Source organism: Electrophorus electricus, chromosome 5, assembly GCF_013358815.1.
Source record: "Electrophorus electricus isolate fEleEle1 chromosome 5, fEleEle1.pri, whole genome shotgun sequence".
NCBI classification, from domain to species: domain Eukaryota; kingdom Metazoa; phylum Chordata; class Actinopteri; order Gymnotiformes; family Gymnotidae; genus Electrophorus; species Electrophorus electricus.
Genome location: NC_049539.1, coordinates 3,015,193 through 3,031,270, shown reverse-complemented (window position 1 = coordinate 3,031,270; position 16,078 = coordinate 3,015,193). Strand labels below are relative to the sequence as shown.

Below are 16,078 nucleotides of genomic sequence, written 5' to 3'. Positions count from 1 at the left end.
ACTGACGTAATACGGTGGCACCCAGATATCTTTAGAGATTTCACTCAGTGATCATCTTTAGGGATTTCACTAACCCACACTAGACAGGTTGTGGCAAAACATGCAAAATGTAAAAGTTGTTTTAAAATGTAATGGGAGGAACGCTGATGAATTAAAAGTTAAAGTACATTTTTTACTTCACAAATGTAATTGAGAAAAAGTATAAAGTATAAAAATTCGGAAAGGGACCATTCCTTCAAAAAGTTACTTAAGTAAACGTAACAGAGTAAATGTATCGCATTACTACCCACCTCTAATAAAAACCTATTGTTATCTTTCACTTCACTACATAATTTTAGTTCTATCACTTAAAATGTTTAACTAAATTAAATGGAGGTCAGACTTGTCCAGGTTGAACCCATATTTTACTTATTTTAATTAAATATAATTGCATTTTTAATTCAATTAAACATAAAAAACAGACTGGTCCTGCTTAATAATAAAGTAATAATAATAATTATATATATATATATATATATATATATATATATATATATATATATATATATATAATTTTATTTTTTTCTTTCTTTCCAAATAGTGTGGAGCATTTTACCGCATTAGTGTTTGGCGTAGAGTACCTACCTGGTCATGGCTGGCTTGGATGGAGTTGGCACTGCCACTAAACGTCATGTGTACAGGTGACAGGGTGAGATAGGTCAGGAAATCTTTGTCTGTCTGCCTATCTGTGTACTGCACCTACACAGGACATGAGATGCAAAATAAGAACAAAAGACAGATTAGAAGATGTTTACACTACATACTGGCTTTGGTTGAAAAACCAAATCATGACGGTACTGCTCACAACAACCTGCAAATATTTCATTTACGTTATGTTTGGAAAAATGTATTGGTTTCATAATGAAATCTAATCACTGTGAAACAGTAATAAAATGTACTTTCTTAACTATGCTCACAATGAGTGTTATTATATGGTGCTTCTAAGGAACGATTTGGCCCAGCTTTGATTCTCTGGGTCATGTGAGGACACTGCAAACTACTCAACCACATCGTGAAGAGGGTGTGTGTGTGTGTGTGTGTGTGTGTGTGTGTGTGTTTGAAAAGTATCCAACGTTGCCCCTGTAGGCACTTTTTGATCATTTCATGGCTGACCTAAAACCACATTGGGGAAAGAGAGAGTGTTTGACAGAGTGAGCGAGAGAGTTCATGAGGAAAGAATTGTAGTATTTGTATTTATAACATTTGCGAGAATGATAAGCAAGATGTTTCATAATTTTGTTCATAAAAATAAAAAAAATATAATGAAATACAGTTCCTATCAAATTTTCAATTCTGCCCCAGCACCACATAAACTTGATAAACTGGTAGCAGGTATGATCAACATATTCACTACAGTGATACTCTCATATTCATATAATGAAAATGACTTGTGTTATGAACATGTCGGGAACACTTGTTCTGTTTTCTGTTGTTAAGTACAATGGTTAGAGACGAAACCTGCTTAAGTTTCTCATTTCAATTAAGTCAGATTTAAGATTCTGTACAACATTATCTGTACTGCAAAGATTAGATGTCATTTGTACTTGCTATTTTTCGTGTTGAAACAAATCACTACAAGGTTCATGATCCTTTCCTGCCCTGAAGAGACCAGTCACAATGTTCAGCACAGTTTTAACTTATCTTACTGTGTATTCCATTCAAATGCCTTCACGTAAAGGCCTGACATAGGTATGACAACTGCTACATTTGGTAGGGAAAATCCTAATTGGTTAGAGCTGGTAATTGTAATTATTTAGTATAATACAACCCGTGCCTCTTACTAGCAGCATGCCTTTTGTACATACGATTACATCTTTGATAAACCACAGTCTGACAAACATTAATACAACTTACTTGTCACTTGCATGTCAGTCTGAAATCCCTGAAAATAACAGTAAGAGCACCAAATTATTTAATGTTTAAATCACACCCTAAATCTTCTCTCCCTCTCATGTCCAGGAGCTGTATTTTGTGGTGGGTAGGCCTCTGAGAGCTTGTATTTTACCAGCTGGCGTTTCGTTTCAGCCTCACTGGTTCACTCCCACTGAGCGGGCCATGGGGGAGCAGGCAAATCACCCTCTATGGACCCAGGCAGCGTGCTAGATCATTAAGGAAGCATAAAAGCCTGTGCTCAGTGGTGTGAATTATTGCACAATCACCATGTCACAGAACCACATGTTTGATTACCAGTCCTCTGGTTCATTACTTCTGAGCTGTTTTACCCAACTACTGCCCAACATGTGGCAGCCTTCCAGCAAGCTCAGTGAATCATGGGAATTGGAGGCCCATTGACACACCATACATCAGAAGCACTGGAAGGCCAACAGGCCAGTCACACATAATGAGGATGGCCAAATGATCACGCTGTGTAAAGTAGAAAGTTAAGGCCTTAACTCATGTGATTTACTGCTTTTCTGATCACACCAGCATTTGTTTGTTAGTGACTTGGGTCAGATTTCCTAAAGCATTCAGCACACCTACACTAAAACGGCCAGTGATTGGCTGTAGTAATATTTACCACTGCGGAAGCGAAATGATCACAGATAAAGTTGTCCTCAGAAAAGACCACTGCAGCAACTGTCCATCTCTTTACAAAGTCAGAAATCACATGACACAGCATTTATATCTCTTATCTAAAACTGAACTTTTGACGCTAACCAGTGAAAGATTTTCTATAACTGACTAATACTGCTGATTTCAACCCAGCAAATCTCCTGTAGTTAAGCCTCAAATGACTTCGGATCTTAAGAGTTTTCTTTGAAACAAAGTACACAATGTAAACCCAAAGTAGTTTCATCTGGACAAAAGGCAAAAAAAAAAAAAAAAAATGCTAAAACAAAAAACTACAAAAACAACAAGACAAAGAATTATGATAAACTGAGAGGTAATTAGATTTATAAATAGCTAATTATAAACATAGGTAGCTAACAAACTATGCCAAAACATCAACAGGACATAGCAATAATTGCTACTAAACTAGTGAGGTTACTCTGAGCTATTGTATATGAGCTAAGGCTGTACTAATGTATATATAAGGATAGTCTGTGATGATGTATATATGAGGTTACTCTGTGCCATTGGCTATATGGGTTTTATCTATTCTAACACATATTTGAACTGCTCTAGTGGATGTATGGGTTTTAATTGTTCTAGTGGATGTATGGGTTTGAACTGCTCTAGTGAATATATGGGTTTGAACTGCTCTAGTGGATGTATGGGTTTGAACTGCTCTAGTGGATGTATGGGTTTAAACTGTTCTAATGGATGTATGGGTTTGAACTGCTCTAGTGGATGTATGGGTTTAAACTGCTCTAGTGGATGTATGGGTTTAAACTGTTCTAATGGATGTATGGGTTTAAACTGTTCTAATGGATGTATGGGTTTAAACTGTTCTAATGGATGTATGGGTTTAAACTGTTCTAATGGATGTATGGTTTTAAACATGATGTATACAAAGTTTAAACAGTTGCATGGATAAGGCTGTCTGGTCTGCAAGGCTGCATGGAGTCCACATGGGGTGCACACGGGGTGCACACAAGGTCCACATGGGGTGCATATGGGGTCCACAATTACGTGCCAGTGTGACTGTGTTGCTGTTTCTAGGGACAAGAATGCTCCAGGTTTTTTCTAAATTATCTTTTCTATTTAAATTATTTATATCTTTTACTCTTTAATCTGTAAAGCACACTGAACTGCCTAGTGTATGAAACATGTTATATAAATAAAATAGCCTAAAATTCTTCATGTCCATAACATTTTTAAACAGGTTTGATTTTCATGACTTGACACTGGTCTGATACGGCTGGTGTTCAGCTAGCTGAGCTTCACATGTGCCACAGAAATGACTGAAACTGTTTTTCTTCCCCCCACTGAGTACCCCACACCCTCACATGCAAATATGGACCTAAACTGTTCCAGTAAGGTGCTACATGCTGAAGGCCCACTTGTTAATCTCTTATTCTCCTAAAACTGAAATTTTAACCATTACCATGAGACTTGAGCTTCATTTTTAAAATCTTGTCCTGTATTTTCAGTGTTATGTTTTGTATGTTTGTCATGTATTGTCTTTATAGCCTTTTTCTGAGGGTTTAACCTCTGAGTTTATTGAGTGAAATAATATTACAACATTACAAAGTAAAAAACAGTCCTGGGTTTTAATACACTGGATGAGATCATCTGCACCATGTACTGTAGCTGCCTTATATGGCTGAATATGCTAAGATGCATCAAAACTACTGATGCAATGTTCTAATCACATGCACTGTGTACAAGAGCTGTAGCAATTGTACAAAAGCATTCGAATTTCCAGGATGCATAAATGAGCTCAGACTCAATCCGAACGAAGTCCATGCAGGCACGCTCTCACACTTCCAACTCAATCCTCCTTTTTCCAGGATCTCAAATGAGTAAAAAAAAAAAAAGAGAGAGATTCCCTTAAAACTAAGCAATAAACATGAATACAAGTAAAGTAATTGCAGTAGATTAAACTGAATGGGCCTACAGACTAAAACATAAAAGAAGCTTCAGCCATGCTGATTCTCAAGCAACTCATCTGTCATCCTGTATGCAGTTCTGAAATGTTAAAAATATCATACATTATACTCTACGTTTAAGGACATTGTTAATAGCAAAATGGTGTGGATAAAGTTTGATAAAGTAATTTAGCTATTTTACTCACCTACTATGTGGTAAACATCTTTAAAACAAGAAAGAAAACAAATCAACCAGTGAGCGATCAGACAAACTGACTGAATATCTGGGGCCAGTGTAGTTTCTGTGGGTTGTTGGAATTAATTAGTTAGTTACAGTCTCCCAAAAGCCCAACCAAAACTATTCCCTGTAATCGCCAGCAATGGTTTGGTAGTGTATCATCAGTGTCCAAAAAACACTCTGTGTCCATTTTCTGAAGCTGTTTGTGAAGGTGCCTGATTTAATGTTCTCCTAATGGACTTGACTGTGATGTAATATCACTCAGGTTTCTGCTCATACGTCAGAGGGCCAACACAATGCCAGGACTGCCCCAACAACTGCACTCGTTTCCTTGACAGCTAGATGCCTTCAAAAAGCAGCAAAAAAAAAAAAAAAATCTAACTCATGACCAGTGTGTGTTTGCTAATGTAAACTCCAGCAAAAACAGCAGGTCCAGGAAGGGAGAAAGGGGGAGATGAGATGGAAACAAACACCTCCACTCTTTGAAGGTTGAACAGATGATGTGTTTGATGTTGACATAGTGCATGAGCCCACAGAGAAGCTAAGCTGAGCGCTAGACACTGCCAAGGCTGTTTGAAGTGGTTTTCACACGGGCAAGAGGAGGAAGCAGAGGATAGAAAGAAGGCAAGAGAACAAACTGCCACATGAGAAATATGTTCTGGTCCAGATGGTATAAACATACATCGACCAATAGGCTCTACTTTCGTTAAAGTGAGATTTCTGACATTGCAATGAAGAAGTAATTCAAACACAGCTGGATACCTTTTCCTAGTTAATCATGCAGTCATATTCAGTCTTAGTTGCATTCAGTCCACTTCTTCCTAGAACCTCAGTTATTACTCGTAAAGGTACAGAGTGGAAATTTCATACTGAAATGTCTGATGTGTTGACCCGAGAGACACACAGAGGTTCAATTCAAAATTCTCTCAACACCGTAAACACTGAAAACATACCCATTTCTAGTGTCACACACTGAGGAAGGTCATTAGTGACCAAAACGTCTGCACTGTGATCCTGTTTATCTAATTAAAGATCTCACATGACCTACATTTTTTTTAGTGGTGTGTGGGAATTATAATGCACCAAATTCATTCATTGTTTGGTGAGTTTGCTCAAGATTCACATTTCAGGTGCCAGTCTTTCAAAATTTCACTGGAACTACATATGCAAATATGTTAATAATCACAAATGAACTAGAACGTCTGGGTGTAGTTGATAATTCTAAACTAATACACAGGATCTTATTTCTTCAGGCTAGTTAGAGGCCATCAGGTTTTCTAACCAAATATGGCCTTCACCACTGCAGTGGATACTGCACCTGTTATAGCCATTATACAGACACCTCATTTTGCTGATTAAACAGCTATTCTTACATTTGACCTAAATTTATTTTAGGCATATTACCAATTGAAGTTCATTAATAGCTTAAAGCAGAGTGCCGTGAGTCATATTGAGACTCATACTAATTACCTAATAAAAGAAATCTTTCATCTTAATTTAAGCACTGAGCACTTTTGATGAAACTATCACTGCACCGCTGTTATTTAAACAAGGCGTCCCAATGATTATACTGCATGTAGTGATCAGTCAGTGCTTCGCCATTATAGATGGCCTTGTGGTACAGTAACTATGGAAACAGGTGGGCAGTGCAGAAAGGACAGAATAAATAAATGAATAAAAACAATTTCAGTTTAATGACTAGTGATCACATGTGGATATTAATGCCAATATAACTCCAAATTTCTGTATAGGCTGTCATGAATAAGGTTGCATATAATAGCTGTGATGAAAAGGAGGCATGCGTGACTGCCTCAGTCATCTGTGAATCAGGGTGATTAATTTTAGACACGTCGGGCAGTTGGCATATAGATGCTGAACGGTAACAGGCAGGATCAGAGAGCTGCTCTGTCAAGATGAAAAATGACACTGTTCCCATCAGCCTCCTTCTCATCCACCCACAGAAAGTGTCAAACACATGAAGACAGAAAGGAAGACACAAACAGTACACCCTGAAACCTATGGCTACAGAGAGAAAGAGGCAGAGTGAAAGAGAATGGGAAGAAATCCTCAGATGATTAGTTATCAGGAACTTTCCGAACTGAGGGAAGAGTTTATTACCATCATCACTGCATACACAGCTGCAATGCACAGAAATGAAGACTGTGACTGAAAACCGGTATGAATTATTGGGGGGTAGGGGGTGGGCTTTATGAACTCTACCTGATGCTCTCCACTGCCCCCAGCTCTATTCCACAGCACACACACTCACCACAAAAGGCCCTTTATGATGTGCACCTGATGTACTCCACCAACACGGCGTTCCCACAGAGATTGCCTTCACTACCCACTTCCCCCTCAGCAGCCCTGGTCTCTCCCTCTACTGCCCCCTCCGCCCAAACCCACCCCTCCCACACACCCCCAAACCAGGGGCCCAGACAGGGGTCGGTATGGCTCCTGTTGCAGGGTTCCTGTTGCCTGATCTTTGGGTGCATTTGATAGAAATGTTGTCAAGCGCAATAGTGGGGGCAAAATTATGGAGACTATCTGAGTAATATGTGGGATTATGGAGGTAATGTGAAGTACTTAAAAAGCAAATCTAATTGCATCTTAGTGGTTAGGACACTGCTGTTAAGCAGTGAAAGTTGCACAAAAGTTTGCATGGTAAGCAGTGTTAAGTTGCAAGAAAATGACAAATACCACTTTCTTTGATTCCATGTCATTGCGCATTACATTCTGCAGAGATTAACCTTTTGAGAGAAGTGGTTAAGGTTTGTGGCATGTCTCTAGGCTAACCAGGCAGAATGATTATTCCAACTTGTATACATCCAGAAATACTTGTCATTAGTCAAGACTTGTCAGTCAAGAAAAAAAAAAACAAACAAACATCAGAAATAACCAACAAAAATAGTGTAGAAACAAAAAACAAGGGGGTGGATGGCGCTATCCTCCGTGTGTGTTTCTTCACCCCCTGATGAGTCCTTGGAGGAGACAAATGAACACCTCTCTGGTTGGCAGCTGTTGTGTGATGGGAGATGACTGGAGGGCAGGGGATTGGAGAAAAATCCCAAAAAGGAATTTTTTTTTTTTAAAGTAGCCTTAATAAAATCTGTTTAATGTGTAGTTTAATTTTTCCTTTTTGACTTTTTTTTTACCTCCTCTCCTGTAACACACACTCCCCTTTTATTTGTTTGTTTTATTCTTACTTTCACTCACAGTCATTCATTTACTTTTTCTCTACAAACCTTTTGCAGACCAGAGAACCGGTGTATAACCCTGTTCCCTATCTTGGCTAACTGTGGATGCAGGGATACAGAATGGCTGTGCAGATGGCTGAGCTGTGTCACAAAGTGTACAATACTAGGCACGTGCTAGACACACAGCTAACAGAGGCTAGATGTAGCACTGATAATGTTGTGAACATTACACTGGTCTCTCAAGTGTAAAAAAAATTTTGCTGTGAGTGCAAGAAAATTTCACAGAAGTGGTTCATTGTATTAGCAAGGGTGTTATAAAAGAAACTTAAATTATGTAGACTACAGTATAGTTGCCCCTGGTGACTGGATGATTATGATTGATTACAAATGAATATTTCTGGTTGAATTATTGTCAGAACTTTAGCTAAGGTCTGAAGCCCGCAGGGGTGTAAGTACTTGCAACAGTGACTCCTATTTGAAAACTCTACAGCAAGAACCGTTCAGGAAGAATAACCTTGAGAGCTGAATGAGGTTCTCGTTTACAGCCACCAAAGCACACCCTTCTTCCAGTGGATTCCACTGGCTCTGCTGGTATTTACGGCTGGCTGCTACACAACGCTCAGGCCACAGGAAGGCCCAGAGCAAAAACAAAATGCTTTATTAAAAGTTTACTTTAGTAGCTTAAGAGAAAATGGTTTTCCCAATCATTTATAAATAAAAGAAGACATCTGGTGTTAAATAAGTAGGCCTTGCCAAGAGTGAGGCACACATAGGCTGTTTTCAGACACAAACATGGTTTTTCTTTAATTAATGTGGTTGGAGATATAGATCAAGTCTTTGTCATATGTACAAGAAACAGGCAGTGGCACTTCACAATTAAATTCTTCCTTTGTGGTTCCTAATCAGCCTTCAGTAAAAACTGTTAAGCACCAGAACACGAGAGAGTGAGCGTGTGAAGAACATCATGGATACAATTTGGTCACAGACATGAGCTGAAAGGAATGATGTTATTCACCAACACATGGCTTTCAGTGTTCTATTACTATTATACAACAGTTCTACAAAATAAGAGCCCAAAACAAAGTGTTATATGTTTCAATATTGGCAATTCCTTCTGCCAAAAAGAAGTTCCATAACAAATAATTTGTTGCAATGCAACAGGAACAGTTGCCTGCCTAACATAGTACAAAAAGCATATGGTTTATATAGCACTACCAAGTAAAGTTAGTTTGAAACACAAATAACAAATTAATGCGTCTGTATGTGTTTGGTATGAAAACCCTGTGCAAATAAATATAATTAGAATGCTTCTCAACCAATCAGATTTTGTGGTTGGAACTAATAATGCACTATGTACAATAAAAAATAAAATAAAAATAAATTAATGAACACAAACACAATGAAACCTGAGAAACAGCCTACCTGGCAGTGCTTGGATTTGAGGGTAGCAAAAAATAGAGAGACAAACAGACAGAGAGAGAGAGAGGGCAAGAGAGAGAGAGAGAGAGAGAGAGAGAGAGACAGACAGAGAGGGAGTGACACACACACAAGACAGAGAGAGAGAGAGAGAGAGAGAGAGAAAGCCCTTACCTGAAAGCCCTGAATGCGGGCCAGGTACTCTAGCTGCTGGGTAGGGTGTACTGAGCCGCAGGCCAGAATGGGCACTTTGCCCTTCAGGGTCTCAGCCGTGGGCGAGCTCCCCCCTAGCAGGAGCTCCCGGGCGATAGTAGCTGTGCTGCCCACTGCAGTGCTGTAGTAGGGGCCTCCGACTTGGCTGAGGTCTTTAGGGCTTAGGTAGCTGACAGAGGCTCCCGGGCCTCCCTTATTCCTGCTGGCCTCCATCTCCTGGTACATGTCTGGAGAGAGATGGAGAATTCCCTTCTGTGCTGAGGGACAAAGAGAAACAGAAGAATTTTTACTGCACACCGGTGTTAGCACACAATCTCATGTCAATCAGTAGCAAGAGATGTAGTTCTGTGTGTGTATATGTATATATGTATGTGTGTGTGTGTGTGCGCACGCATGCACATGTGTGCATGTGCACGAGTGAGAAAGAGAAGACTATGTTTGGGTTAGCAAGGAAAAATGTCAATTAAAAGTTTTAAATGATCTTGCAGACAGTCAGACAGACAGCCAGAATTTGCTGAAACATCAGCATCCTGTTTACTACATTTATACATATTAAGTTGTTGAAAAAATTGCTACAGAGCCAATGATAAGGTCATTGCATCAACATACAATTCAGGATGCTGACACAATACTGTGCTGACACAATACACCCCACAGAAAAGAATGTGATGTCAAAATGTGAAATCCCATTTGTTTCTAATTCCATGGAATCCCAAATGAGAAAGTATGCAAGCTCCGTGAGGGAGGATATAGCCCTGTTGACCAAGTCCTCACATTACACTAAAACGCATCATGCAGGACCCTAGGCAAACTCCAGTCTATGTACACATTTAATAATATTTTTAATTTATGTTGTTTCTAGGCTGTCAGGAACAACAACCGTAACAAAATACAGCTTTTATATGAATTATTTATTTATATTAAAATGCACTTGCATTTTGGGAGCCTATTTTTACACCGTACAACTTCTAATTATCCTGCATTTGACTCCACTACTTTCAGCAGCATGTCTCGTCACTCCTGGAATTGTTTTTTAAAAATCTAAAAAATATGATGCATTTTAAACAAACGTATAATAGCACTGTGCACCTATGAATTGACTGAACAGTTTGTCCTGTTCCACCCATACAGAAGTCAGAAGGCAGTTAGAGTTAGAGGTGGGTTAGGGTAAGGCATGTAGCTGTAGGGTTTGAGGGGGTTTAGGCTAAGGCATACAGCTATAGGGTTGGTGGAGGGTTAGTGTAAGGCTCGTTGTGGTGGTGCTTGAAAAATGCTGTGTGGTGAATTGGACCATTGGTCTTCATCATCAGTAATACATAATTGAAAATGTAACCAGTTTGAGGAAATTTTGCTTATCTATTTTTAATGTGATTTTAACTGTAGAAATATAAGAATAAGAAGTAATATAGCACCTTTCAAAAAAACCAAGGTGGCTTATATAGAAATATAAATGAAGGACGACTTTTACTTGAGTAATGTTTTAATCAAGAATATTTGCACTTTCACTCCAGTACTGGATCTGTTTAAAGCTGCACAGGAGGAGTGAGGATGTGACTTCTGCAGCTGTTCATCAGTGGTAATTCCTGTTTGTGCTTGCTGCACTGCACACATTTTGAACACCACCAGAGAGGCTGCTGGGACACAACACAACGCAACACAAAGCAATGCAAGACAACCCAACGCAACAACACAATGCAATGCAACTCAACTCAACAGGACTAACACCTGATCTAACTGAGATTTTACATAAGCAGACTGGCTGAGAACATTGGACTTTGTCTAGATTCTGCAGTTTGTCTATGCTGCTTTTTTGTGCTGAAGATGGCGCACACACACACACACACACACACACACACACACACACACACACACACACACACACACACACACACACACACACACACACACACACACACGTCAGGAGTCTCCAGAGGACATTTCAGTGAGACTCACATGTATCACATTTTAAGGGCTCTATTTTTATGGACACAGTGCAAGCGTAGAAATAAGGCACACGATCGCAGTGCAGATGTGTGTGGGCATGGCAGAAATGTTGTTTGCTATTTTCATGACTGGTGGCAGAGGCACCAAATTACAAACAGAGGCCAGATTATGACATATGGATTATAGTGATTATGAATACACGATCAGCAGGTGTGGTTAGACTGCATACACAAATCAGCAGGTGTGGTTAGGCATGCCGCCGCAACATCCAATCAGATTAACTCCTCTCGTACCCTTTAGAGTGTGAACAGGAGACAGTGCAGTTGTAATGGCAGCAAGTATGTGTTCAGAAACGGCAGCGTCAAAACACATTTCACAGGTGAGGAAACAGACATACTTCTTAGGGAATACTGACAGAGTTGTTACGCCAAAATATATAGTGTGATATATTAATGATAATACAACTACAACTATGATTATTGTTATTGTTATATTGTTTTATTAGAATAATAGTTCACTGTGAAGAGGATGGAATTAATAGTTACATAATTGACATGACTACATTCTATATTTTTCTGTGCTTAATGACATGATAACTGTCTGATTCTTTTTTCATAGTTGCAATAGAGTTGTTTTTCCTTAAAAAAAAGTTTCAATCACTTAATTATTACAATAATTTAAAACAGTAGATAATTGTTTTTAGTGGGTTGATGTTTGTGAGCAAAATCCCATTGTGAGAAATTGTAGACAACTGTATGTGCCTGGTGAAGTGAGAAAAGTGCCATGTTGCACTTGTGTTTGTTCCAGGAGCAGGTCTGTGGAGGCAGTAGTGCAAGAAGGTTCAAAACTCCAATAGCATCGGCGAATATTAAATGTCACATCCCCCGGTTGTGCCAAACCACCCACCCTGTCACACTTATTTTTGTCCACCAAATTAACAAATTTACCACGGCATTAGTAAAATGCAGCATCAGGCAGCTTTGACACCCAAGCACAGCCTCGAGATTAGAGCTCTAAAAGTTTAGTGACAAGAAACAACTAAGGAATGAAACCATAATGCACCAAAATGCACCACATCATGCAACCCCTCCAAAACGAAACACATAATAAATAAATTTTAAAAATGAAAATAAAACAGTGGTGTTAGCCAGGATTACATCAGTGAAAAAACAAGAAAACAAAATACATAAATGCTCAATATAAGTATATCTGCCCAGTGTAATGAGGTGTTTGAGAATGGCACAGTCAAGGAGAACAAGTGTACAGCCAAGATTCTGATTTAAAACAGATAAGACACACACTTCTTGCAACTGTAAATCAATGTGATGAAGTAATGCATGTGGTTCCTAAACATTAACATACTGACACATTCTCAGACACACAAAATATCCGTCTCTTTCCACAGAGGACCACAGAGGTGAGCTGTTGAGACTAAACCCAGCACCCAGATGCCCTGACAGGCTGCCACTCTTGATGCCTTTAACCTACATCAAGTTTCCTGTGTGCTAAGAACACATGGTAGGTCCTGGGAGAATCTTGGCGCTTAAGAAGTAGAGAAGGAACGCAGAACTTCAGGCCACTGACACGGATCTGCTCTGGAACGTGTCAGCGCCCTCCAAAGATGCTGCAATGTTCAGAGACTGTAAATTTGTGGGCATTATTCTGACATTAAAAGCTCTCTGGTGGGGAAAGTTTATAGAGAGGGTCTGGAGATAGATAGTGTCTAACAACAGCACTGAGATAAGCTGGAGCTGAAAAATGGCTTTTTTCCAGGGTTTTACCACAGCCAAAAATGTTTCCCCAGTGTAGGCCCAGTAATAGGAAAGGAAAGCAGAGGGAGGGGAGTGAAGAGGGGAGAAGAGAGGAAACTAAAAAAAAGAAAGGGTGAGAAGAGTAGAGGAGATGAGCAGATGGGAGAGGAGAAAGGGAGAGAGGAGACTCATTCCATGTACTCAAGTCCACAGTTCTAAAACTGCAACTAACAGCTTTCCGTGCTGTGTTTGGTGCATGTTTGTACATTTGTGCACGATTGTTTGTGTGTGTGTGTTAGTCTTTGTCTCTGTAACTGAGGATTAGACATGGTCTAATGAATGTTTCCATTTGAATGGCACTTGTAAAGTAAACAAACAAGTTTCATCAGCTCACACTATGTTCAGTGCATGTGCTGTTTCTGAGAATGTCCCTGACAGATACTGGAAAACATCTGATGCAGAACAGAGATGCATCAAAAAGCAATTTGCGTGAGGTACACATGGCTGTAGTTAAACCCAGACCTCCCAGATCACACTGGCTTTCTTTTATACTGCTGATTGTAGCTCAGTTTGCGTTGATGGGATCCGTTATGTGAACTCATTAATGACTAAATGCAGTCCCTCAGCCTACAAGTATTCGCCATGTGAGAATCATAGGTGGTGCTTCATGAAGTTGGTTAAGACAACAGCAAGACAAAGGCAGGTGACTTTGAAGAATCTAAAATCTAAGAGAATCTAAGGCTACTTATTTATCACAGCATAATCACATCTATGTTATTTCATTTGATACCTTCACTGTTTTTCTAAGATGCACAAAATACTAAGAATTAACAAAGAGCAAATGTATCCAAACTTTTGACTGGTACTGTATGTTTATTTTTTTTGAGACACACACACAACAAAAACAAAAACAAAAAAATGTAATCCTATGTTAAATACTTATGTTTAAAGGTTGTCACTTTAACAATAACATGTAAATGTCCTAATTTTTCAACGTAGATACTTTTTTAATGTTTTAATTGTACTGAAATAGTAAAGTTTGTACAGACAGCTTTAAAGTGTGTGTGTGTATGTGTGTCTGTGTATATATATATATATATATATATATATATATATATATATATATATATATATATATGTGTGTGTGTGTGTGTGTGTGTGTGTGTGTATATATGTGTGTGTGTGTGTGTATATGTCATATAAGCCTGTGTGAACAGAGCAAATCTACAGACTCTCCACATCTTCGTCATGTGACTGAACAGAGATTAACATAGATTAACATAGATTAACCAGCATAGCATCTCAAGAGTGACGGCGAAAAACACTTACTGTTACTAGGAGCTTCAGGGAAGGCTGCCCTTTGTCCATTCCAGCCTTTGTTATCCATTTGTGGCTAATGTAGGGAGACATGCAGGAAGAAGAGCAGAGAGAGAGAGAAGGAGGGAGAGAGATATAGAAGGAAAATGTGAGAGTGTCAGTCAAGGTAACCACTTTCATGCATGTCAGACAAATTGCTCTAGACTGATCCCATCAGACAGAGACCATCGGCACTAGATTGAGCCACATGGCAACAAAATTGTGATGGACCTGCGTCGAAAGAGGGAGTATAAAAAACTAAATTGCATCAAAACAAACACACACACACACCGAGCAGGTTTTTATACTAAATCTGATTGAAATTTAGACAGGATGTACAAAGTAGGCAAATATTGGCAGTTGTATAATGTAAAAAAAAAAAAAAAAAGATCCACAGGCAAATATCAACATGTATGCAAACATGTAATTGCTAACATACACAATTCAACCAACGCTATATGGAGAACATGTGTGTGCATGTGCTTGCATGTGTGTGTGGGAAGACTACAGTCCTCATACCTACATGAAGAGTGTGTGTGCAGTCAGAGTTGCACTTTCTGACTGAATATAAAATATTAGACCAATTCCGCAAAATTTCCATCATAACATTTGTGGCCCTAACTATGTGGAGAGTTTGTGTGTGCACGTGCATTTTTGTGTGTGTTTGTGAATGTGTGAGATTTTTTGTGTGTGTGTGTTTGTTTATGTGTGTGTATGTATGTGTGTGTGTGTTTGTTTATGTGTGTGTATGTATGTGTGTGTGTGTATATAGTCCCAGCTCTGTGGAGAGTGCATGTGCTGTAGTCCTGCACCTTGTCTGGTGGGCTCTGCAGGGGGACGGAGGCCTTGAAGCCCAACTGCAGTAGCATGGCTTCAGCTGCTGCACGCTTGGCTACTTTCTTATTGGGTCCACTGCCTGTGGTCACCTCGTTAGCCACCTTCACCTGGTCACACAAGCATACCAAGCACAGCACAAACACACGGCAGCCTATGGGTTAGGAGTGGAAATGGCTGAAGGAAGACCGTGATGTAATAAACTCAGACTTTCACTATGACTACAGCAGTTAAACAATGTTTTGTGCCAATATCCCAGTTTTGCTTGTTAGACTGACTCATTGTTCAATTACTATAGATGGATTACATTTATTTAATATGTGTGCATTTTCATCCAGAAACAAAAATCATTGTCCAGTGAAATAATCAAAAATAAATGAAATATATCAAAGCACTGAAGTCAAGATCCAAAAAAGTAAATTAAAGGTGAACTAAATGAAAAGCAAACTAAATGCATCAGTGTCAAATATTCTTAAATTAAATGTACCAACCACAAGAAGAAGGCTGAAGTTATCACCGAAAAATCTCTACACTAAGTGGTATGTTTGAGTAGGGCCGTAAACAAACAAATAACAGCTCATGTGTAATCCTGACTGTCCAACAGGTAGCAGTATAAAACTG

General features: G+C 39.1%; 1 protein-coding gene across 5 annotated transcripts in view; it reads right to left on the bottom strand.

Moving 5' to 3' along the window:
- stau2 (staufen double-stranded RNA binding protein 2) overlaps positions 1–16,078 on the bottom strand; it is a 62,801-nt gene that overhangs the window by 21,724 nt on the left and 24,999 nt on the right. For all 5 annotated transcript variants that reach the window (XM_027023970.2, XM_027023972.2, XM_027023973.2 and 2 more), the window contains 4 exons: positions 15,436–15,567; positions 14,597–14,660; positions 9,534–9,829; positions 625–738 (listed from right to left, as the gene is read on the bottom strand). In XM_027023970.2, coding sequence (XP_026879771.2) covers positions 625–738; positions 9,534–9,829; positions 14,597–14,660; positions 15,436–15,567 — 606 coding nt within the window. The remainder of the gene's footprint in view (positions 1–624; positions 739–9,533; positions 9,830–14,596; positions 14,661–15,435; positions 15,568–16,078) is intronic.